Consider the following 26,687-nt stretch of genomic DNA (forward strand, 5'->3'; position numbering starts at 1 on the left):
TCTGTAACTGATCTATAGTTTTATTTGGTTAGATTGCAAACAGAATCTTGGGCGCCAGACAGATTTTTGTGTTAACAAGGTCCCTGTTCCCTTTCTGCTTTCGAAAATTTTCAGGAGTCTGATTTTTCACTGTGGATAGGTGGGGATTTTATCATTTCACCCTGGTTAGTGATAGCCATGGAAAAATCTGTGAAAGTAAAACTTGTTACTTCTGTAGAATCCTTGGAGGATGCAATAAGGATGCTTAATCTAACAGTTTTTTAAATAATTTTTTAGTAAAATTCTGATGATGGCTTATTATGCAGTAAACTGGGCATTTTACTTTTCACTTAATAACGTATGGTCCTCCTGTATCAGCCACTTGACTTATAGCTTGATTTTTAAATATTTGTCATTTAGCTGCTTCTTATCTGATGATTAAAAATCAAAGACATTTTTATGCATTTTGGGTTCATGGCAACTGAGGACTTAAAATTTCTTCATTTTTAAGGAATAAGTTTTTTTACATTTTAGAGATTTATTTCATTTCAAATTAGTTTACATATTATGCATTTTTGTATGTACATTTGGCAGTCATGAGCCAATGGAGACTCCAAAGCAGTAGGCTATTTTTGAAAGTGAGTGTTTTCACTAAGTTTTGACTATTTAGATTGTTGCTTAGAGACATGTTTAATTTATAGTTTTCAGCTTAATGTGATTTTCAGTGGAGTGTTTTAAATTTAGTTTGTGATCCTTGTTCTTAGCTGTTTAAATCCTGAAAGCATCCCAAGTGTAAAGCTGGGTAACAGCTACATTATTCAATAGGATCATATTAATAGTCTTTGCTGTGAACCATGCCGAGAGACCTGGGTTATTTTCAGTGCCTTAGCCAAATGTGATGATTTTTATAGGCTATATTGCTATTTCTACTCTGAAAATAACTCCTAATGGATAAGGCAGTATGGAAAACAAATCTTCCTGCTTTTTTATTGTCACCAAAGAATTTAAGAGTGAAAGGAAAATGGAGATCTCTTTAGAGCTGTGTTTGGGAAGCTGACCAACATTCTTGTCATTCTGGACTTTTCTGGAGCAGCTAATATGCAAAAAGTAGATATAAATTTTTGTTGTCATGGTGATAATGACAAAAAAACTTGGACAGTGCTTTTATTAAATGCACAACAGGAATATTAAATTAGCAGCTGATACCTTGGAAATTTTTGTTTCCAGGTGACAATATTAAATGTAAATGCAAAGAAAAGCACTTTCCTAGCCAATTTTGCTAAGCTTTCTTAAAACAACCATGTTATATGGCAGCTATAGAATATTGAAAGTTTCACAGCATAATTTTTAAGTAGGGAATAATTTAGATTTAACACGTTACCACCCACTTAACCAAGATGGTGGCATCACGAGTAACATCTTTGCCACCATAAAAAGTAACACATCCCAATCCAATGGTAGAAACTGATAAATGCCAAGGAATCAAATCAGACATGATGATGTCATGAAAGGCACAAATAATTTATATTAGGAGTCTGGGGAGGAGGAGTCATGGAAAAGATCCCTAGTGGAAGGACCTGGAAACATTCCACAGAAGGATGGCATTTGAGTTGGGCCTTGAGATGGAAGGAGGACTTGGAAGTGGAGACAGCAGGAAGCTGTGTGCCATGTAACTGGTTCTTAGGATTCCTTGAAAGGTGGCCTGGGGCACATGGGAGGGGCTTTCCAAGATGAGCATAGAGTTTCAACTTCAGTCTCAACAGAGTGCTTTAGAAAAATAGGTTAGAAGTTGAGGAAATCCACTGAAATATTCCCCCACTATTAGACTATGATGCTTTTCAACATGATGCTTTTCACTCTTTTTTCTTCTTAAATAATATATATTTCTCTGCCTGTTTTTTGACTTTATTATTGTTGTTGGTATCGTTGCTATTACATTTCTTACAGGAGCAATTTTTGTTTAGAGAAAAGCATTTGTCTTCTGTGTGATTGAATCCATGCCTAGGCTAGATTGCCAGTTGGTTCTATCCTCTTGTGTTTCATGTAACTTTATGAGGTGAGAAAATGTTTCACAGACTTGAGTACTTATTCAGCCATTTACAGATATCTCCTGTTGATCTTATGCACAGCAAGGCTGGAGCTGGAAGAGAGCAGCCTCCTTCAAGAAAAGCTGTGTGGGTTTTGTTTCCAAAAGAAAGCAAAGGTTAAACACTGTGCCAGGCAAATACATGGTAGGTGTTTCGCTAATATGGAATGAAGAAAATGAGCACTCACTAAGAAGTTGTGTCATAATACTTACTGTTTGGCTAATTGGGAAATTTACTTTGTGTGTTACTAAGTTGTTGGCCTATGATTTGTAGTAATTAACATTATAGATGTTACAGAGCTTTTCTTGTTTCTGGAAGATGACCCTGATTTTCTGATTTTTGTTTGTTTGTTTGTTCTTATTTGTATTTGTATATTGTCTCTTTCCAAGCTGCTTTTCTTGGTGACATTTCAGATTCACAGGTTTTTAAAAAATTAATTTACAATACTATTAGTTTTCCCTTTAGATTCTCTCTCTTCAGAGTAATGGCTGAGGCTGGGAATGGTAACTGCATCCCTCCCATCCTGAATTCTTCCTAAAATAGAGTCAAGGTCAAATCACCCACTGGGGTGTAGAGGGAGGGGATGATTGAGGGGGGGTCAAGACAGAAATGGAAAGAAGTTTGGAAACAGGAAAAGGGAATAAAAGGAAAGATTAGACAGGAAGATAGGCAAGGCTTTGGAATAGTCTGCAACTGCCCAGAAATCTGGAACCTGAATTCAACTTTAAATGTGCCTAGGAAAGATGGAGCAGTTTCTCTCCCTTCTGCCCCCATATACTTTGCCACCTAAGCACATCTGAGTGTTGTTTTAGAAAAGACTATTTGAATGCACTCAATTGTCTTCTTCTCTATTGGAGCTCCTTTGCAAGACTTGTATAACATGGAAAAGGAAACTTGTCTTTTCTCTTAGACATTAAGTAAAAAAAAAAATGGAGAACAGTTACGAGAAAGATGATGATGATTACATTGAAATCAAAGGATTTTTAAAGATGCGTTCATCTTTTATAAATAACTTGTACAAAAATAATGAGAATTTATTAATGCTGTGCACAATACGATGCCATGCATGTAGAAATCCTGATTTTTACGAAAAAAAATTGCTCTTGAAATTGTTAGTAAATAACCAAGTAGATTCAGGATGGAGTTAAAAGACTATTATAGTAAATGCAGTATAGCTAAGTTAACATCACTATGCAGAATGAATGCTTTTTCATAAATGATTTGCTTCTGACACTTTTATATTTCATTGAAAAGGCAAAAAGATGATTCCAAAGGCCCGAGTTCTTCCACAGAAGGGCTTTGTAACTGTAAGAATATCATCTAGCAGTCTATGTCTCAGCCTCTTCATTTGAAAATCAGCGTGCTGCCATTTACCACCTACAGATAATCAAGCTGATATTCAATGCATGATAAGCTTCTTAAAGGACAATTATTGGATCTGGATGCTAGTTCACATGTGGATATGTCCCATGTAGGCCTGATGGAATATGGAAAAGCAGAGTTAGAATGGAAATAGGCATTTGTTTTATCTGAGATGTGGTCTTTTTCTTTTTCTTTTTCCAAAGAAGAAATGGAGAGAGACAGGAGATCTGAAAGAAGGAAAAGTGATGCAGCCGCATTTAATTATCAGAACTTGTCACCCTTGCCTGAGCCATTTCTTTGCTTTTCATTCCAGTTTTCTTGTACTTAAAATTAGTTATATCCATTACCAGGTTTCCTTCCTGACATTCTATTTACTTGTCAGTTCTACCTCTTTCCAGTATACTCAATTGTTTGTCTTGCATGAAAGACCTCAGGCAGTGGGGTTGATTTGAGGTGCAAGGCCATGGAGAAGTTCTCAGTATGTTGCTTTAAAGCGCCACACCAAATAGCCCTAGTTTAGATTGCTCTAAATGATTTTTGAAACAATGAATGAAGATGATTGACCAGTTACTCAGTTGGCCTTAGAGCAGGCCATAACATTGTATCTTAGTGAGACAGGTGTATCTTTACACATGATTTACATGCTTTGTGTGTTCATATTGCGTGAAATAGGCGTTTTATACCAAACGTGGGTGGGCATGCGTGTTAGGTAGAATGATGAGAGGATTTAATACTCTGGCTGTCCCCACATTTCTAGTAGGGGTGAAAAAATAGAGCATTAAGATAGATAATATGAGGAAATACATAAGGCAGAACATGATTAATTGCCAAATGAAGTAATAGAGCAGACTGTAAGACTGAGTATAGGGGAGAGATTTCTGGAGTCCATAAGGACCTATGAAAGTGGGATTTGAACTATGTCCTGAAGAAAAGTAGGATTCCCAAGAATTAGAGGACAAAGGATTAGGAAGAACAAAATCAAAGGTATGCAAAACCTGTCAGTAACCTTTTTTTCTCCATAGAGGAAACCGGGAAGAATAATCTCAAAGCAGGATGTAATGTCAGATTTGAAATAGTTTTAGAGCATGAAAATGTACTTTTCTTCGTGAAAATCCATATAATTGTCTGAATTCATATTTTGATATTATAAATGTTCTGTGTACCTGGAAAGTTGGATTTTTTTCATATTAATGTTAGTCTTCAGCTTTTTATTTTCTCCTTGTAATTTCAAGATGATTTCATTGGTTTCCCCTTCTTTACAGCCTCTTACACATCCCCAAGCCATAAGTCTTACATAGGAAGTTCTAAATGTGCCTTATTAATTATTAGCGTGCACTATTAGACTGGGAAGAAAACACATTTCTGTAAGTTCAGAGCAAAGAGGCAAAATCAATTCAACTATTTCTCAAAGGCTTCATGGAATGACCTAAATTTCTCAGTCCAGTAATCCAGTTACCCTGATAGTCTGTGAGATCAGGACATTCGGGAGCTGGGGGAGATTTTAGGGATCACTTAGTACAACATTCTTACTTTACCGCTGAGAAACCTGCAGTCCAAACAGATGAAATAATGTCCTTCTAGCCTATTGGTTTTCTCAGGTACCTCACCTCCTTCCCATGTGGTAAACTCATTGATCAAATGTAGGGTAGCCCACTAGATTTGAAACCCACAGGGGATGCTCTTGGTGTCTGTGGGAAGTGCCAGAGAACATGTCTGGCTCTGTGTTTGGTCATTAGCTTTTCACCATTACTGATAAGTTTGGGCAAAGATCTGAGGGGTACTTTGGCCACTGTGGTGCATAATCTCTCTTAAATGCTCTTTGACAACCATCAATGTTCTGACCCCTTTAATTCTGAAAAGATATGGGTAAGGATCTCCTGGCCCTATTTGGCTGTGACTGTTGAAATTCGCTACATAAAACCCAGTATTTTAGATTTCTTTTCTTCCTTTTTTTTTTTCCTCCAGAGGTGAGGGTGTGGAGTGGTAGTGGAGGTAACTGGTATTGGCCTATGTTTAGTTCTGGCAACTAAAGACGACTTAACTCAGCCAAGTTCTATTTTGTCTTCTCCCTCCCTCTCTCTCTGAGCCTGTATAAGAAAATCTGGAAGAATGCCCTCCCCACGCCCACCCCAAGTGATTTAGAGCCTGTTGAAGACTCCTGTGTTGAACAGTAAGAGTTTGGGGTTGGGTCTCCTCTTTCGTATATATGTTTATATCCCAAAGAAGGCGCTGTCTCTGATGACCAGCTGCCTGTGCCAGATTTTTAAAATTAGGTGTTAAGCATGGTTCCTGGAGTACTTCTCCTGGCAACCATCAAACATGACAGGCAGAGGGGTGGCCTGTGGAGTTGAAATCTAGCTGGGTTTTTTTCTTCCTTTTTTGAGTGCCTTGCTATCACTTAAAGATGAGATCTGATTTTTCTTTATTGAGGAAAACAAGTACAGTAATAATAAAGCTCAGTGTGTGAGCATGTCTGCTGTGGATTTGTTGTTGCTGGAGGTGTGGGGGTGTCATGTTTTCATGAATGTCCTGATAGAGATCCTGATTTTTTATGTGAGTGGTGGCATTTGGATCTATCCTGTCTTCTCTCTTTTTTTGAAAATTAGATTATCAAGTCAGTTTGCCTTTTAAAATATAAAATTTATAAAAAAAAAAAAGGTAGGAGGAAACTTGGAGGCAATGGATTCGTTTATGGCCTAGACTCTGGTGATGGTTTCCTGTCTCTCCAAACTCATCGAGTTGTACATATTAAATATGTACAGCATTTTGTATGTCAATCACACCTCAATGTGGTATAAACATAAAAGATTTATAACAGTTGTTTTTAAGCCAAAAAAATGAATAATTTTTCTATATCTGAGTATTTCTGTACCGTACATGTGTCAAGTCAGATAAATGCCATTTCATATGAAACTAATATACTTTTTTGTTGGGATTTTTGCTTTGGGGATTTTTTATATTTCTAACAGTACTAAAGTGCTTTGAATTTATTTGTAAATAAATGACCTCTAACATGATTTCATATACTTCCTATTACTCTGTTTTACCAGAATAGTAGATGGTACCATCAAGCATTGGAGAATGACAATTGAAAAATATTATTATAATATTCTTATTCTTGAAGGCCAGGAAGTAGTAATGTTTTTAGTGAGGACCCAGGGGTGAGAAACAGAGGAGAGAGAGAGAGAGAGAGGCAGGCAGGCAGACAAACTATATTTAAAATAGTGCATCACTTAATACACTGTGAGGGGAAACAGATTATTATTATTATTTTTTTAACATTCTGTGTAACCTAACCAGTGGTTTAGCAAGAACCCTTTTAACAGTGTTTTTTATTTTAATGAATTTCCCTTTTTATTGATGGTGATACATTAAAAAACAGAAGTGTTGGTTGCAGGTCCCATGTAATGATGATGATAGATCCAAGCAAGCACTCCTGACTCTAATGTGAATCCGAATCTTGGCAATGTCTTTCATAATTTATTAGTATTTAAAATGGAGTACTTTGCTTATGAAGCTTCAGGGAAACAAGGACAATAAAATATACAATTAATTAAAATCTTTAGAACAACCAGCAGCAGCGTTAATAAAACATTACCTTCTAAAGCATGTATGAATTGCAGTTTACTCTGCCATCTCAGTGGGAAAAAGCAGGATAAAAGATTCTGTCTTTCATCAGAGTCAATAAGCTGAGTTTTTATTAGACTTAGGCTGGTAGATTTTCAAAGAAATAGGCATATAGCCAATAGTCCACTCCTCCCTACATAAAACATCTGGGTGCTCTCAGCTTGAATAATAACAATCACCACTTTTATTTAGCACTTACTTCTTTTATGTGTTCTTGTTTAATGCTCAGAAAACCTTTGCGGGGTAAATGTTAGGATGTGTATTATATAGATGAGAAAACAGATCAGGTAAGATACAGAAATGCCTCTCCAAGTGTAGTCCTTGGACTAGCAGCAGCAACAGGAGCTTGTTAGAAAGGCAAATTCAAGGCTCCACCTCAGACCTGTATCAGGAACTCCAGAGGTGGGGCCCTGCAGTCCATGTTAACAAGGGCTCCACATGATTCTTACACATGCCCACCTTTGAGAACAATTGGGTTATAAGACCTGTGTGACACCACTATGTAGTGGGAGCAGATTTTGAGCCCTAGTATATTAGATTTTACTATTCACAGGGAATCTCAGTTTTTTTTCTTAGAGATTTATTTATTTATTCCAGAGAGAGAAAGAGAGCAAGCGGGAGCGCAAGCACATGCGAGTGGGATGGGGGTGGGGGCAGAGAGAATCCTCAAGCAGACTCCACGCTGAGTGCGAAGCCCAATGTGGGGCTCGATCTCAAGACCCTAGGATCATGACTACAGCCGAAACCAAGAGTCGCAAGCTCAACCAACCAAGCCACCCAGGTGCCCCGATAGGGAATATCTCTTAAGTTAACTTTCTAAGCAAGGGCATCCTCAAAATAACACATCCTTTAGGTTTTGCTGTAGGTTTTTCTTTTTCTCTTTTTCCATCCTGAGCCCCTGCCTTTCCAAACAACTGCTCTAATGTATGTGTAAAAAGAAACAATTTTAAGAGAAAGATCCTTTTAAAATCTTTTTTTGGAGAACCAGCTAGCTCTGGTCTCTTTCACCTTTGTACTATTATCTCCTTCTAGAAGGTTTCTTTGAAACCGAGAAATAGCCAGTTCTGGTTATACCTGTTTGAAAGCCCCTGGAATCATTTATTGGCTTGCCATGTTTACTTCTGTGTCATCGCAAGGATAATATTGGGTCAGGTATCTAGGTGCTAAACTTGTTCTTATTAGCTGATTGATAGGATGGCACTATTTTTTATCTCAAGAATGTTGTCACTGGCTGGTAAAGCATGTAGACAAGTCATAGCACTTAGGTGTAGTTTTGTCATTTCCTGGCTGAACAATGTGTATATGTTATCCAACTTCTCTGAGTTGTGGTTTTCTTAACTGAAGATAGAGATTATATCTTACCTATTCGATTTGGTTCTTCTTGAATACTTTGGAAACCATTGGATGCTATGCAGATGTGAAACAGTGTTCTGGAATGGCCTGTGGAATAGCTTCTGAGGTTGGGTGTTCTGAAGCATTTGGGGATGAACATGTGTTCCCCTCCCTCTGAGGGTAATGGGTTTAATCAAAGGAATCTCTGCGCAGCAGGGTGCCGTGGACTATGTGTGTAGAGGGAGCTCAGTCTGTGGACTGAGCAGGGCTGTGAGCACTCTAGTTGATCTTCTCTAAGATGGCTACCAGAAAACCTGATCATAAAGCTTGTTGTCAGGAAAGGAGGGGGCAGAGTTGGACACAAAAGTATTGGGCATCAGTGGTACATTAGTGGGATTTAAAGAGGAGAGACTGGATGCTACCAGGGAAGGAATGTGGAGAAGACAACGGACTGGAAGAGTGATAGATGAGGATCGTGATCCTTGGGTCATGATGCTGATACCTTGTGGTATAATTGAGTCTCTGGAGGGCTCACTTATTCTAGCCTCAGCCTACCTTTGGGATGGCAAGAAGCTACAGAGGCGTTGCTTAAGAAAGCGTTTGATAACCACATAGCAGATTCCAGACTCACCTGACCACAAGCCCAGTTGACTAAATGCAGGTGGTGGGCCAGGCCTCTTGAAAGTACATATGCCTGCCCTGTGTATGTGTGGTGGGGAGAGCAGGGCAGCAAAGGGAAGAGCATGCTCCTTCTCAAGGGACTACTGCTACTTGGTTCTGCAGATTATTGCTCTGTGAGAATGTGAATCCAGCGTTAACCAGTCATCTCGATTTTGCAGAGGAAGTCAGAGATCTGGATTTTCTGGTGACATCTTAGGTTTTTTTTAAAATGCTGGCTGAGTAAAAAACCCAAAACATTTTGTGGCCCAAGTTACACACCTCTGTAGGCCAGATTTGGCCGTAGGCTGCCGGCTGGTGATCTCTGCTGCAGAGTGTTCTATAAACATGACCTGTTGTTATTGGATGTCCTGGAATTTATAATAACCTCCAGGAGCCTCTGTGTTGGGGCCCTTCTAGGATTATATTCTTGTGCTTTCTTTGCTACCTCTGCAACTTTTCCTGAACATAGACTAGGCCTGTTTTGATAGAAACTCCAGAGACTTTAAATTTCTGTCACAATTTGAAGAGATTCTGAATCCAGGTGCGCAGGCAGGCTAGGAAAATAGATTTCCTTAATGAAGAGATTTGGGACTTTGGCCTTCGAGTCCCCCCCCCCCCTCCCCGGAAGGTCTGGGCATAGATTATCTGCTGCTGAACAGGGCCCCTGTGCTTCTGGGATTGGCTGAGCCACTGATAAAAACATCCTTTGCATACCTTTAAGACATGTGCATTGTCCTATGAATGGTTTTTTCATTGCTTTTTTAATATTTGTGTTACAGAAAAAAGAGTTTGATGTGGACACCCTCAGTAAATCAGAGCTTCGAATGCTCCTCAGCGTGATGGAAGGGGAGCTGGAGGCCAGAGACCTGGTCATCGAGGCCCTGCGGGTAAGAAGCTTCTGGGGCCCAGCCCCGTTGCGGTATCATTTCCTTTTTTCAAAGGGCCAGTGGCGAAGCTGCTTTTCTTAATTTTTGAACCATGTAGATTTAAAATGTTACATCTGGTTAAAATGTATCCCTCACCCCAAATGCCAACCCATAATCTTTATAAACCCAAACACTGAAGTCAGATGGTCAGTCTAATGATGGGAATCGAGACTAAACTGTTTAGTATGGGAAACTTGAGACATGAGCTGTATTGTTTCATGTGGTTATTTGGTTATAAGTTTTTAGAAAATTGGAAATTTGGTATCATACATGTATGTGAGATCAGAGAGGAAAAATTATGAGAGTGCTTTATAAAAGATACTGCTGATAATAGAGGTTTTCCTTCCTATGTAAATTATGAATGATTTATTTTCCGAAACTTGTAAGAGTTAAAAACTAACCTATATCTCTCTTAAAAACTATATATACCTTCACATAGTTTTATTAATTTTTCATCGGATCTTCTAGGAATTTTAAATTTTCATAACTTGTGAAGTATTATCTTCTAATATAATAAATACCTCAAAGTTCTGTTGCTTTAAAAATAATTTTTCTTGATGTACAATTTTATGATTGATTGTTCTTAATCTTGTACTTGTTTTGGCATATTAGCCAAACCTAAGTGTTTTTTGTTTTTTTTTTCTTTGATATTAAATACTTTGTATACAATCAAGTGTTTCCTGGCTCTTGGTCATTTTGGCCAGGATGGTTATATTTATTATATATGAAGTATGGGCTTGGTTTCCACTGCCCCCCCGCCCCATGGAATATGTCCTCAAACTTTGTCTTAGGAAGTTATTTTAACATATGAAAATCTATGAGTGTCAAATTGTTGCTGCCTATGGGTGCTAATACAGTGGGGAAAGAGGTACTTAATCATGGTGGACGGTCAGACATAAGACTGTGGGCGTGCTGAGAATCCAGTAGTGAGAGGAAGGGGTGGCTACCGTTCATTTTCACAAACTGGAAATTGGTACAGTGGGGATAATGATTACTGCTCAGTCTGATGACCAGAGAATGATTGCCTCCGAAAAATGGGAATAGAGTTCTACCATCTGCAAGCCAATAATAAATTGAAGGTGGTGCTTTTTGAATGACAAGCTTTGCTACGTAGACTTGTGCACCATTCATCTTGGTCCATATTGGAAACATTTGCATTGCTTGCCAGTGTATATTTTCTTGCCAGTGACAAATGAACTCTGTGGGAAAAATGCTGAGGCAGCGGATCACTAACATGTATTACACTCCGCCTGAGGAGAAAACAGGGTGACCTGTGAGTCCAGGAGTGTAGACTCTTGAGACCAATTGGATATGAAGGCTTCAGTTCTTTTTAACTTAATTGCAGTACTTTCAACTATAAGTAGAATTAAAGGCTTGCTAATGAGGGCTTGCCAAACTGAAAGTTTTTCATAGAATCAAGGAATGTTGGAGTAGCAAGGAACCTTACTACATATTCTAGGTCAGTGGTTTGCATCCCTCCAAATCTAGGTGTGTGTTTTTGGTTTTGTTTTGTTTTGCTTTTTTTTAAAAAAATAAAATGTTTTGTATTATTCTTTTACTGTCCTGCAATGAAATTTATGGATAAGTGCATATGTAAGTAGGTTATGTTAAAAATAACCAGTACACTGCCCTAATTGTGACATAAAATAACAGGAAAGTAATATATAACAAAATACACATTTCAGTATATAAATGCTCAGGCATGTCTAATGGAAGACATGATAAAGTAAGCGGCGATTTGCACCTATTCGCAGCATTGCCATGAATGCAATCATTGTGAAAGAATCCTGATCCAGGCATGCTGTATTGGGACTCAGACACAGTGAGGGGATTTGCTGTACATGAGGTGATTTTTTTCCCTGAGATGGTGAATGACTTTTGGTAAAGCGCCAAACAAAAGTGCACACTTACGTTAGAGTAGAGTTCGTGGGAAATTCATTGTTTGTTAAAACTAAATTAAAACAACTTGTCTGTGTATAAAAGGGAGTTACTCTTTAGCTCAGGTCTTCATATTGACTGAAGGTTCTACTGAAAGGAATGAATAGAGTGACATTTGAAAGTTCAGGGGGACTTGAGACAGTTCCTGGATATGGGGCACACCCCCTAGCCCTGCCCCCTAAGTGCCAGTCACTGTGATAACAAGTTAGTGACTGGCTAAAAAATTGGCAAGGAGAGAGAATGTGAAACTTTTATTTTTATTTCATATTATGAGATAAACATAATCCTGAATTAAAATTCAAAATCTGTCTAATCAGTAATTGGTATGTTGCTATTCCATTGGGAGAGAAATACACCTTGTTTTGAAAAATGTCAAAGTAATATTTCTCTGAAGGTAGGAAATATTTTTTAAATTACTATGTAAATTGGGATTTTTTTTTTCCCAAAATAAAGATAGCTAATTTATACCATGAACTATATTAAAATTTAGAAATGATTGTGTTCTGAGGCATTTAAATCCTTTAGAATTTGAGAATCTTTAAAAAGATATTTCAGGGGCGCCTGGGTGGCTCAGTCAGTTAAGCATCTGCCTTTGGCTCAGGTCATGATCCCATTGTCCTGCTCAGTGGGGAGCCTGCTTCTCCCTCTCCCTCTGCCTGCCACTCCCCCTGATTGTGGCGCTCTCTCTCTCTCTCTCAAATAAATAAAATCTTAAAAAAAATTTCAGACCAAGCTTTTTTACTTTTTTAATCATGCTACCTTGATGTATTGTTTTTGTTTTTGTTTTTTGAGAGCGAGAAGGAGACCATGCCAGTGGCAGTGCAGTTTGGGGTGGGGGGGGACTGGGCAGAAGGGAGAGAGAAAATCCAAAGCAGGCTCCATGCTCAGTGTGGTGCCCCATATGGGGATTGATCTCATGACCCTGAGATCATGACCTGAGCCAAAATCAAGAGTCAGATGCTTAACTAAGCCACCCAGGCACCCCCTACTCTGATGTTTTTGGTTTTCAAGTTATCACAAAAAATTGCATAGATCATTGGATTAATGGCAATAAACTTTTCAGAACAATTCATAAATATGGGGGGAAGGGTGTTATGCAATTATAATACATATATTGGTACGTTTACTATTTTCATGTTTAAGGTAAAAATATTTCCCAGTAAAACTCCTTGGCTTTATAACAGATGTAGTATTCAGGAGATTAATTTTTATTGGGGGGGGGATTATATTTTAAGAAGTGCAATGTTTTTGGAAAATATGAACTGCTTAACTGAAATATGTCTTAATTGAATGAGAAATATTCTACCAAGGATTCCCTCTCATCCACAAAAAGTAGGAATAAATCTTTGACCAAATAGATATGCCAAATGAAGTTTAGAGGAAAATACTGTGAAGTTTAATTGAGAATATGCTGTATTTTCTGAAAACCATGATAGATACAGAGCCTTTTGAATTAAACTTAATTGTATATTCAAAATTTGACTGTATAGCCTGTTAAGAGATCATCTATTTGATGCTAATTGTTTAGTTTGTGGAATCTTCTGGCTTTTACTTCTTTTCCATCTTGCTTCTAGAATTTTTATCAGTACCTTAGTCAAAGGGATCCAGATTTCTTGTATGCCTTCTTTTTCCTTTTAGATTGATAAATGAGAATTAACAGTATTATTGACATGGCATTTCTTCCTCATAACCTATAGTTACTATAAAGTATATAATACAGATTTTTAAGTATTATTTGCACTGAAACTTTTAAAAATTACCATTTAACATTTCTTTGGATAGAATGCATTTATAGTACTTACATCCTAGGGGATATAAAATTATAGAATTACCTTGTATAAGTGGCTGCAACAAAGAGACCCACAATATGATAGATTAAATACGAAGTTTATTTCTCCTGCCAGTCTGGAGGTGAGCCATCTATGCTGGAGAAGTAGTGCTAAGCCACGTGGTCGGTCAACAGCCCAGATTATATCTATCTTACTGCTCTCCTTAGGGAATTAGCCTCATTGGTGTGGTTGAAACTGTCAGTGCCGTGTCCACATCCCAAATCTGTTGTAAAGAAGGCAAGAGAGGAAATGAAGGAGAAGCAGCATCATGTGGATAGGGGAGAACTTTTGTGGGCACACCTAGCCGAGTTCTGGGGAATGTTTCTGGATGGCTGGCTCCCTGGGAGGGGAGGCCTTTGGAGGACATCTAATAACCTAATGCAGTCCATTATCTTGGTTTAATGTTATAAAAGATCCTGGTGTATGGTATAAGAAGATAGATCCTTCCTTTCCTCCTTCCCTCAAATATTTGTTGAGGACCTACTGTGTACCAGGTGCAAAAATGAAAGTTCGAAGTGAATATTAGTGGAGATTTATTATGCCAAAATTGTGTCCATTTAGAACATTGTATATACCTTTCATATGCTTAAAGTTAATTGTCCCGAGTAGTGTCATTTGGGGCCATGTTTTAGTTTTCTCAGACTATGACTCTATATGTTCAGATTTTGTCTAGAATGATCTTCCTTTTTAAAAACGTTAACTGTTCATTGGGTCCAAAACTCAATTAAAAAAATGTTTTGAATGGTTTTGCTTTGAAGTTATCTCCCCTTGGCACTCTTGACATTTGGGACTGGGTATTTGTTGTGGTTGTTGTGAGAAGAGGGGCTATCTTGTACATTGTAGTGTGCTTTGCAGCAGTCCTGATCTGTGTGCTCACTAGATGCCAGTAGCACCTCTGTAGGTGTGACAGCCAAACAGGTCTTCCCTTGGGGTACACAGTCGCCCCCAGTTGAGAAACACTGCTGTGAAGTAATACTGGTCAAGAAAATGCTGCTCAAATACATTCCATTATAAATGCAACATCCATTATTAAAAACTCCCATCAAAGTAGGTGTAGAGGGAACATACCTCAACATACTTTATATGAAACATACATGTTAACGACAGTTAACATCATACTCAATGGTGAAAAAAAATTAAGAACTTTTCCCCTAAGATCAGGAATGAGACAAGGGTGTCTACTCTCACCACTTTTATTCAGCATAGAAGTCCTAGCCATAGCAATCAGATAAGAAAAATAAATAAAACATGTCCAGATTGGTAAGGAAGAAGTAAAACTTCCACTATTTGCAGATGACATGTTACTATATGTAGAAAACCCTAAAGAATCTACTAAAAAACTACTAGAACTAATAAATGAATTCAATAAGGTCACAGGATACAAAATCAATATACAGAAATCTATTGCATTTCTATACCCTAATAATGAATTGGCAGAAAGAGAAATTAAGAAAATCCTATTTACAACTGCACCAAAAATAATAAAATACCTAGGAATAAACTTAACCAAAGAGATGAAGGACTTGTACTCTGAAAACTATAAAACCTTGATGAAAGAAATTGAAGACAACACAAAGAAATGGAAAGACCTTTCATGCTCATGGATCGGAAGAATAAATATTGTCAAAATGTCTATACTACCCAAAGCAATCTACAGATTTAATGCAATCTCTACAAAATACCGACAGCATTTTTCACAGAACTAGAACAAATAATCCTAAAATTTGTCTGGAACCACAAAAGACCCTGAATAGCCAAAGCAGTCTTAAAAAAGAACAAAACTTGGTGGTATCACAATCCCAGATTTCAAGATAGACTACAAAGCTATAGTAATCAAAACAGTATTATGGTACTGGGGCACCTGGCTGGTTCAGTTGGAAGAGCAGGTGACTCTTGATCTCAGGGTTGTGAGTTTGAGCCCTACATTGGGCATAGAGATTACTAAAAAAAATAAACTAAAAACAAAACAAAACAAAAAACCCAAAATAGTAAGGTACTGGCACAAAAATAGACACATGGATCAATGGGGCAGGATAGAAAACACAGAAATGAACTCACAATTATGTAGTCAATTAATCTTCAACAAAGGAGACAAGAATATGCAATGGGAAAAAGTCTCTTCAATGAATGGTGTTAGGAAAACTGGACAGCTATATGCAAAAGAATGAAACTGGATGACTTCCTCATACCATGCACAAAAATAAACTCAAAATGGATTAAAGACCCAGATGTGAGACCTGAAACTATGAAAATCCAAGAAGAGAGTACAGGCAGTAATTAATTTCTCTGACATCAGCCATAGCAGCATTTTTCTAGATTGGTCTCCTGAGGCAAGGGAAACAAAAGCAAAAATAAACTATTAGGACAACATCAAAATACAAAGGTTCTGCCAGCAAAGGAAACAATCAACAAAACTGAAAGACAACCTACAGAATGGGAGAAGATATTATATTGCAAATAACCTATCCAATAGAGTTAGTATCCAAAATATATAAGGAACTTATACAACTCAACACCAAAAAAAATCTAATTAAAAATGGACAGAAGTTGTGAACAGACATTTCTCCAATGAAGACAAACAGATGGCGAAAAGACTCATGAAAAGATGCTCAACATCACTCATCATCAGGGACCTGCAAATCATAACCACAATGAGATATCACCTCACATCTGTCAGAATGGCTAAAATCAAAGCCCCAAGATACAACAAGTGTTGGTGAGGATGTGGAGAAAAAGGAGCCCTCATCCACTGTTGGGGGAATGCAAACTGGAGCAGTTACTGTGGAAAATGGTACAGAGGTTCCTTAAAAAGTTAGAAATAGAACTACCATGTGATCCAGTAATTCCACTATTGGGTATTTACCCAAAGAATACAGAAACACCCGTTTGAAAAGATATATGCACCCATATGTTTATAGCAGCATAATTTACAACAGCCAAATTATGGAAACAGCCCAAGTGTCCATAGATTGATGAACGGATAAAGACAATGTGTGTGGGACGCCTGGGTGGCTCAGTCGGTTAAGCGTCTGCCTTTGGCTCAGGTCATGATCCCAGAGTTCAGGGATTGAGTCCCAGATCAGGCTCCTTGCTCAGTGGGGAGCCTGCTTCTCCCTCTGCCTGCCGCTCCCCCTGCTTGTGCTCTCTCTCTCTCTCTCTCTCTCTGACAAAATCTTTTTTAAAAAAGAAAATTTGTGTGCATATATATATAAAGTATATATATATACACACACCATATATATATGTACACACACAATGGAAAATTAGTCCTAAAAAAGAATGAAATCTTGCCATTTGCAACATGAAAGAATCTAGAAGGTATAATGCTAAGTGAAATAAGTCAGAGAAAGACCAATACCACATGATTTCACTCGTGGAATTTAAAAAAAAAAACCAAAATGAACAAGGAAAAAGAGACAACGAACTTTTACTATAGAGAACAAACTGATGGTTACCAGAGGAGAGGCTGGTGGAGGGATGGGTGAAACAGGTGAAGGGGGGCGCCTGGGTGGCTCAGTTGGTTAAGCGACTGCCTTCAGCTCAGGTCATGATCCTGGAGTCCCGGGATCGAGTCCCGCATCAGGCTTCCTGCTCAGCAGGGAGTCTGCTTCTCCCTCTGATCCTCCCCCATCTCATGCTCTCTCTCTCTGTCTCATTCTCTCTCTCAAATAAATAAAATCTTTAAAAAAAAAAAAAAGAAATAGGTGAAGGGGATTAAGAGTACATTTATCATAATGAGCACTGAGTAATGTATAGAATTGTTGAATCACTATATTGTGCAACTGAAACTAATAAACACTGTATGTTAACTGTACAGGAATTAAAAATACATTTTATTAGGAAACAAGTGATTTTTCTTTGAACTATTTCCCTCAAAATTAAATATTTGAAAATGCCCATTTAAGGGGCACCTGGGTGGCTCAGTTGGTTAAGCAACTGCCTTCAGCTCAGGTCATGATCCCAGGGTCCTGGGATCGAGTCCCGCATCGGGCTCCCTGCTCCTTGGGAGCCTGCTTCTCCCTCTGCCTCTCTCTCTCTGTCTCTCATGAATAAATAAATAAAAAAAAAAAATCTTAAAAAAAAAAAAAAAGCCCATTTAAGAAACTTCAGGACTCTTCCAAAACACACCACATTTAAAATTGCATTATAGGTTTATATGCAGAAATTAAATGCTTTACTTTTTCTATTAAAAAACCTTTATATTTGTATGGCTCAGTGTTGGAGTCTTCACATAGAACAAAGGCAATCTCTTCAAATAAAATAAAATCATTAAACAGAAGAATGCTTTCACTCCAACTTTGAAAGCAGCTACTGCTATATATACTACAGAGGATTGTGAGGTTTTCCTCATATGACATGTTTGTTAAATCATGATAAAAGAGGAGCCTTCTGGTTTCAGCTAAGTAAAACATGCAGCCTTTTGTGTTTCAAAATTCTCCTATGATTTCAGGCAATTGATTGACCAAAACATACCCTTTTTTGTTCATTTTAATTAATGAATGAATGAATTTGCTGAGCAGAGCTGAATTCATGAAAACATAAACTGTTTCCTGTTCTGTCTGCTGAGATAATGCTTTTGTTCCATGTCTAGAGAAAAGGAAGAGGATTTGACCAGACATTGTGTTGTTCTTGCATGCAAATCATTTTTCATAAAATACAACTAGCTGATGATTCTTATATAGCACTGTATTTTGTCTAGTAGGACAGACCTAGGAAGCATCACTTCTGATTCGTCTGAGAAATTTTATTTTCCTGATGAACATTTACTATTAGTGAAGGAAAATAAATGAAATGCCAGGCGAAATAGTGCTTTTTTATGTATTAAGAAATGAAGGTTGATGGTGCTATGAAAGCAAAATGTTTATCAGTATTTTTTTAATAAGCAACTGAACTCACTCAAGCAACATTTTCTTGCTGATGATTATTAATAAATCATTAGGATATCTGTGAGAACAAACTAAAGCTCATTGTTCAGCTCAATGATGTACCATTTGTTTTACACTGGGTTCAGGATAGATTCAGAGTTACAGATGGCATGAAAACAGGAATACTTTTTGTACGCTTTGAAGATTATCATAATTTTGGGTACTGTTCACTGAACAGTTCCTTTTAAGAACACTTCCTTGTGATCTGAGAATACAGGGTGTTCCTTTGAGGTATTCTGATAACATTTTAACCACCTCATCTTATACTCAGTGGCTAAGCCACAGGTTATGTGTTCTTACGGGAATTTCATTTGCTATGTTTATGATTAACTGTCTTGATTAGAAGAGGAAACAAGGATCTAACTAAGATAGTACTCAAAGTTCTGCCTTCTCTTTGGTTGTGATTATTTTGGAAAGAAACATAAGAGGTTTCAGCTTCTCCCTTTTGATTTTTGGAGTCAAAATGTAAATAGGTATTGAACAAGTAGGAGAGTCTGTATTGTATACTTGAAATGATATTTGAACATGGTGGGGATCTTTGAGGAGAAGGCAAGGGGATCCATGTATCCATTCATTCAACAGAATGGGTTGCAGCCCATGTCTTTAGGCATGTCTTGGGTTCAGTGGTGGTGAACAAGGAGCGTGAATTTTCTCTTAGAGTCCAGTGGGAGAGAGGGACATTAAAACAATAAACCAAAACATCTAAGTTCACATTATGATTACCAAAGGAAAGAATGCCATGAGAAGAGAGATTACTCTAGATTGGGTCAGGAAAGTTCTCTCTGAGGAAGTGACACCCCCCGGAGACTTGGAGGGGTATCACGAATCTAGTTGGAAGAAGAGTGTTCTTACAAAGGGAGCAGCACATACAAAGGGCCTAAGAGAGGAGGGAGCTTGGCAATTTATGGGAACTGCAGGAAGTCAGAGAATAAGAGAGAGAGTGGCACAAGATCAGATGCAGAGCTAAGCTGAGGCCAGACCATAGTGGAGAGTGAAGGCCATGATAAAGTTGGATTTCATTTCATATCAGGGTAGCCATTGAAGTGTTTTAAGCTTGAGAATGCCAGTGAGTCGATATGATTTTCTAAAAGATTCTAGCAGCACAATTATATTGCATTTTTTTTGCATTAAAATTTTAATTTACTAAATGTAAATATTTAATGTAAATATTTAAAATTTATCACCATTGTCAAGGGAAAAAATTACAAAGGTCACCCTAACTGCAAGACAGACAAAAGTTTGCAGGAGAGCCAGAGTGAAGGCAGAATGTCATAGGGATTGTCTAAGAAATGTGACTATCTCAGATGCTTATAATTATTGCCCTTTAAGAAGGCATGGAAAATGTGCTTGCTTATCACTTTTGTCATCTAGCAGTGAACAGTGTCTTTCTTCAGACTGTTAAGACAAGCTGATTATGGTTTTTAGTTAAGGTGTTGTGCACCTAAATAAGATTGATAAGGTAAGTTCTCCATGTGAAATTTTTTAAAAGGCAAAATTCTGTCTTCAGTTTTACTGTTTCCAACCCAGTTCATCCCAGTTCAGTTTAGATTTTTACGTTAAATGAATTTTATAGTTAAAAGCCCTCTTCTTTCAAGATTATTATGCATTTCTAAAGGCCTATCTGTTCTAAAATAAACTTCCTTTTTAACTTTTTCACATAGGATTGGATAGAGGAGCAGAAGCTTGCTTCACATGGTGCTAAAAGTGACCTACCAACAATAAAAAATGTTTCAGCAGTGTCTGAATTTGTTCTGCTCAAATGCGTCCATTTTGGCCTGTCTTAAGTGGACCATTGCAGGCCCATGCTAGTTCTGGCAAGCCCTTAACACTTCTCATGAAATTCTTCTATGGAAAGCAAACCATGGATTGAGTTCTCTTGGTGTTAAGCACTGTACTAGGCACATCACCCGAATCCAAGTGGAGGTGCAGCTCCTACAGGCCTTAGGTTTTAGTGGTTAAAATATTGCAGAGAGTAAACCCTGGGGAAGCTCTGAATTTATTCATAAGACACGATTTTGTATATTCATACAAATTGTATACCCCCTGAACAGTAATTTTTATGCACAGGAGAGGTTGAGACTCCCTGAGTAAGGGGGAAAGGACCGTCTGTGTGTTGATGTCTGGGCATTGAAGCCATTCTGCCTTTAAGTTGGCTTTTAAATTCCTAGGTAAATGGGGCTGGGTGGATGCTTTAATATTACATCCCTCTGGTCTCCATGCACAGTCATGGATTTGTTTTTAAATTGTAAGAATTAAATGAGATAATACGCTACAGCACCTAGCCAGGGACTGGCACATAGAGGGTTCTTGAAAAAACGATTTCCAGTTGAACCTCAATCTTAATAGAAAGACTTCCCCTTAGAGGTGCCTGGGTGGCTCAGTCGGGTAATTGTCTGCCTTCTGTTCAGGTCATGATTCCAGGGTCCTGGGATGGAACCCCACGTTGTCCCGGCTCCCTGCACAGCAGGGAGCCTCTTTCTCCCTTTCCTCCCTGCTTGTGCTCTCTCTTGCTATCTCTCTCAAATAAATAAAATCTTAAAAAAAAAAAAAAAAAGACTTCCCCTTAAACTTTCTCCTTTTCTTTATACTTTGAGTTACAGATCTTGGTCATCTTCGTATCTCATAAAACGGGCGGTGCCTCTTATTCCCCAGGGTAGAATTCTCCTCAAGGTGGAGGGTGCCAGGTGGGAACTAGGGCAGATCTCTCCATTAATTTCTCCTGCCAGCAAGCCTAAGGCAAGTGGGAAAATAAGTGGCTGCTGTGAGTCCTGAGCGCTTGGTTGTGAGAGCAGCTTGGAGAGAGAGAAGTGATTTGTCAGATGTCCAGACAACAACGTTTTCTAAAGCAGAGCTACTCCTCACCCCCCAGGAGGGCTTAGGAATTGGGAAGCTTTTAAAATGTATTGGCAATCAGATAATATGTATTATTTTTAAAAGTGACTTTTTTAAGTGTGTAGGAATGGCATGATAAAAATACTAGCTCTACGAATTATAGACACTTATTTTTTGCTTTGCCAGTCTATTCCCTCATCTCCTTATTTAGACATCGTATTCTTTATAATATTAAATCTTTGATTTTTAGCAGCGTTAACTTTGCATGAATAATTTTGTTTGCAGCCGCCTCTGTTTGCAGTCATAAAAGTGAAAGGAGGGAGGTGGTTCAATCTTAAAACTAAAACAGTTTCTTTTCCACAGCCTTCTCCCTCCACCCCATGATTGTGGGTTAAGCAGTAGACAAACTGAAATCCAAAGAAGGGGCAGTTCTGTTTGACCTATGTTGCTCAGGAGTGGTGAAGCTTGCTGTTTCCTGTAGGTTGAGTTGGAGCAGGACATGGAGATGAAATGGGGCTTACCATTGTGATGTTTTTATTATGTGCCAGGCACTTCCCACGTATTATCTCCTCTCATCTCTATGAAATCCCTTAAAATCAGTGATCGTGCCCCATTTCAGGAATGGAGAAACAGACTGAGAGAATAAGGCATTTAATGCCTGCCTCCTAACCTTGACTCACCATTCCTCTGCTTCAAAGGCAGCATTAATGAAACTAGAGCTGGTTGACATTCATGGGTTCTTTACTTTAAATGCTATGAATTCCCAGAACATTTCCCACGCACCTGTAATCAATTGTAAATAACAAAAGCTGCACAGAAATTGTTAGACAGTCTTGGGTGTGCAATCATTCATTCGCTGTTCCCTCCCGGTTGACTGCAGGTAATTACAAACATAGTAAATCCTGCAAGATTTCTAAGATCTTATTGAATGGCAATTATGATAATGTAGAAAAGCATCATTGATTTTTTAAATGTTTTCCTCTAATTATCATCCCAAGTGCAAAAATGTTTGTACTTTTCTGTAATTAGGATATTCTCATCTTCTAGATGAGAACATGTTGGAACATTTGAATGCTGAATAATCCAAATTTAGGAAAATGAAGATTTATAAAATGGACAAGGATGCGATAGTTAAGGAACTGCCATCTGTACCTTCCCACTTTTTAGTCATTATTAAATCTGTCTCTTATAGTTCATTTTTTAATTTTTTTTCCTTTTTGATATTTGATCACCTTATTTTTCTGTTTTCATTTGCATCTAAAAAATGGCAGATGGTAAACTGAGTCATTAAATAGACATTTAGTTTGGTTTTCATGAAAGGCTATTGTACTGATTTCCTTAAGTTACATAATCCTTTAATTCTTTTTTTTTTTTTTTTCTTTTTCCAGTCAGTAGAAATTGCTGGGAATTTGTGAGGGTGGGTTATGTAGGCAGGGTAGTAATAGATTCATTACCAATAAAGAGTTCAATATTCTTAATAATTAGCATGTTAAAATGCAGATATATCATTGACCTCATTAGAAAGTTCAGGTTTCCTTTCACAGAGGCTAAATCAACGGAATCAAATCGTTTTTAAAAGATCATTTTAGATAAACCTCTAAATAATCCCTAAAAATTAATTTGGAGTTGACAGTGGTTTTCTGTTGATGGGTCTTTTCCCATGAGCGACTGGAGAACAGACTTTCATAGACGCTCTGGAAAGTGCATTGGACTTCCTCCCATAGTGTCTTGACAGAGTAATAAGATCTCATTGGTGTATTGAGAAGAAACCTTCCATGATCTCTGCTTGGCTGGATCAGAGGTTCCATGCGTTTTTGTGCCTGTTTGGGGGATAGTAATAAGATGTAAGTTTGGTTTGGAGGGATGATAGGTGGCACAATTAAAGGAAGAACTTTAGAAACCCTTTATGGGAATTGTTAATATGTTAAATTCTTAATGAGTTTAAATTTCAAACAGTCAAGGATTGAAATTCACTTAGGCTCTGAGGTAGGAAAGGCTATGACAAAAACAGTGTTTAAGGGAGATGATGTTAACCACTTTTGAAAGTAGATTGACAGAAAAAGGGAAAGATGGGATGTGAGGAGGCAATTACAGTTGACATTTATTCAAGTACAGGTTCTGTAAAACTCTGAATTCTGTGTGATGGCTCTAAATGTGGGTGATATGCTCTTGGGGGGTATTACAAGGACTTGAATAGATGGGAGAGGAGATTGTGAATAAAAATAACTCCTCCAGGATAAGAGCACGTTATTTTCTAACTCGTGACAGCAACCAGTAATTTTGAAAGCAATTTCAGTGTCAGGGTATAAACCCTTTTTATTTTTAAAGGATATTGTGTTTGTGCCCCAGGTGAATTCATACTTAAGTAATGCAGCATGAGCTGCAGTTCCCCCGGTAGCTTTTTTAGTGCTAGTCCTTCAACATTCACCCAACAAATATTTATTGAATATATTCTGTCATGCCAGGTGCTGGGCACTGGGAAGAGAGTAGAAGCTAGGCAGTCCCTGCACTCATGGGACTTCATGTCTAGGAAAGGAGACTAACCATGACTAACAAGTCCCATTTGTGACAAATGCAGCAAAGGACAAGTACTGAGCACTAAGATTATGTCCCGTAACTGATTTTTTTCTTAGACTCACCATGGAAGGCCATGTAAAAGCAGGGGTCAAAGTAAGCATACTAATCACTAAGCAAAACAGTAACATTTTTAATGTATTTAATAAAAGGAAACTAGCCATGCTTCTTCAGTTTGCTCCTTACCTATTGTGTGTCCCTAGATTGTGTGCAACTCCTCCCAAAATTGTTTCTTTTTGGGTATCTCCTGCTGTGCTTTGTCTCCTACTCCTTTCTTAGATGCAGATGGTGGCCTCCTGCATTTCTTGCTTTTCAAAGTGGGTGCTAGTCTCCCCTATTTAGCATTATTGGGTTATTTGAGATCGCAAGGCAGTACTGCTCTTTGTACTACTGACTTTAAAGAGATTTTTTTAAAAGCCCCATTTCTTACTTATATATATTCTATTATCAATTCTGTAGGATTCTGCCACAACTCTGGTGGTGTTAGGCAAGATGAAGACTAAGGTATTTTGCTTTAAAATGAATTCTTTCCCAGGGAGTTCTGTGTTTACTCACAAAAAGCTCCCCTGGGAGTATTTTCCCTCTAGAAAAGTTTGAGTCTTGTAATGAATACTCTTGAAGGTTCTTACCTGTGATCCTCTCTGCTAGAGAGGAGAAAGGATGCAAAAGTAATAATGTGCTCCTGCTTTGTCATCTATTGCTATGCTACAGACCCACTCCAAGACTTAGTGGCTTTAGACAACATCAGTCATTTATTTTGCTCACATATCTGCAGTTGAGGTGGGATTTGGGATGCACAGCTCACAGTCTGCACCTCATGTAGCAGGGGAGAATAGTGAGGGTTGGGGAGGATCTACTTCTAAGATGGCTTCCTCATGCTGGCTGTCTGCTAGGAGGTCTGCAGGGACTGTGGCCTGGGGGCTTGGGTTCCTCTCCACCTCATCCACTTGGGCTTCCTTGTCACAAAAGGGGCTGGGATCCATCAGTGAGCAGCCTAAGAGGCAGGAGATAGAATCTGCCAGTTCCTTAACATCTGGGTCACGAAGTTACTTTGCATTGTATTCGATCTGTTAAGCAGTCACAGGACTAAGATTCAAGGGGAAGAGACATAGACCTGACCACCTGGAAGAGCGTCAAAGAATGTGATAATGTTCTTAAAACTCCAGAAAACTGCTACTTGTCATTTACTGAGCCTTACTTGCTAGGACTGCTATTTAGCACTCGACATGGATGATCTCATTTAATCCCCACTGGTCTCCCTTGAAGGAGATACTTTTGATATCTCGCTTTCAGACTCATGGTTAAATAACATGTTCTCTGTCACACAGCTGACAAGTGGGGAACCAGAACTTGGACTCAGGCCTTGCTGACTCCAAGTGCATCTTCTTAACCATCCTCCTATATAATCTAGTGGAAGAGAGCTATGTGATTGCTAGTAAGGCGAATGCAAGACAGCCTTATGTGTAAGAATAAATCACAGATGAAAGAGTTCTAATGAAGATGAATTACAGATGCCTTCTGGGAAGAGGTGGCATTGCAGGAGTCTTTTGAGGAATGACTACATTAATAACTAGACAATGAGAAATGGATTTGCATCAGCAGCATGAGCACAGGGTCCGTATGTGCTCTGGGCACAGGAGGTAAGTTGGCCTGGAGCACAGGCTTATGGACTGGTGGAGCAGGAGATAGGGCAGGCTGCATCAGGGAGGTTTTGAATGCCAGGCTGATACATTTGTGTACCTAATAGGATAGTCAGGGCAGAGTCCCTCAAGATTTTTAAGCAGGAGAATGGACTAACCTGAGGTATTGGTTCTTTTAAAGTGGTTTCCAGACCAGCTGCATCAGCATCCCATAGGAACTTGCTAGAAATGTAAATTCTTAGACCCCCAACCCTAGACAAACTGACTCAGAAACTCCACGGATAGAACAAAGTATTCTGTGGTTTCACCTGCCCTCCAGGTGATTCTGATACATGCTTCAGTTTGAGAACCACTGATGTGAGGGATGGTCATTTGTTGTAAAGCATGTATGTTTATGCAACATGACATCAGGGTGCACTTAAAATCCCTGGTGCTGATTAAAATCCCTAAAAGCTGGAAAAGACTTTCTGCTCCGTAAGCGGAATGGGCAGCCAAATTGGTGGCTGATGCTGGTTCTAGTTGTAAAGAGATTTTGATGAGGAAAAGGCAGCCAATGGCTAGTCTCAGAACAGCTTCTCCAAAAGCCATCATTAAGTGCCTCCAAGTGACCCTGTCCAGACATGTTCTCAAAGAAATCTGTGGAAATAGTGCTAAAGGAGCTTTCTTGAATTGTTGGATTAAAATAAAAAGTTATTAAGACATTAAGAACCGTGTGCAATAACTGTATTCTATTACAGTTGTTGTTTTTATTTACTTCTTATACCCCTGTTTGTTCCACAGAGGATTGAGGTGACTGACAAGAATATAAAACAGCAAAACGGAAAAATAGGAGTGTGTGAAAATCAAGATTTAGGAACAAGAACAGTGGTTTACAAACCTTGGAGTCATAAGACGCTTTCTTCTAATGAGATCTTACTTGAGGCCCAGTACATTGAAAACAAGCTGAGCCGCTGGGTGGAAGCAGAGTTTGGGGCTG

The 26,687-nt window shown here is 38.4% G+C and overlaps 1 protein-coding gene across 1 annotated transcript in view; it reads left to right on the top strand.

The window, feature by feature from the left end:
- Nucleotides 1-26,687, top strand: part of CTTNBP2 (cortactin binding protein 2) — a 153,345-nt gene that overhangs the window by 1,759 nt on the left and 124,899 nt on the right. The window contains exon 2 of the mRNA XM_045864354.3: nt 9,827-9,934. Within this exon, the coding sequence (XP_045720310.1) occupies nt 9,827-9,934 (108 nt within the window). The remainder of the gene's footprint in view (nt 1-9,826; nt 9,935-26,687) is intronic.

Source organism: Mirounga angustirostris, unplaced genomic scaffold (assembly GCF_029215605.1).
Source record: "Mirounga angustirostris isolate CCGP_5_RB_7025 unplaced genomic scaffold, mMirAng1.0.hap1 SCAF_12, whole genome shotgun sequence".
Classification (NCBI taxonomy): Eukaryota; Metazoa; Chordata; class Mammalia; order Carnivora; family Phocidae; genus Mirounga; species Mirounga angustirostris.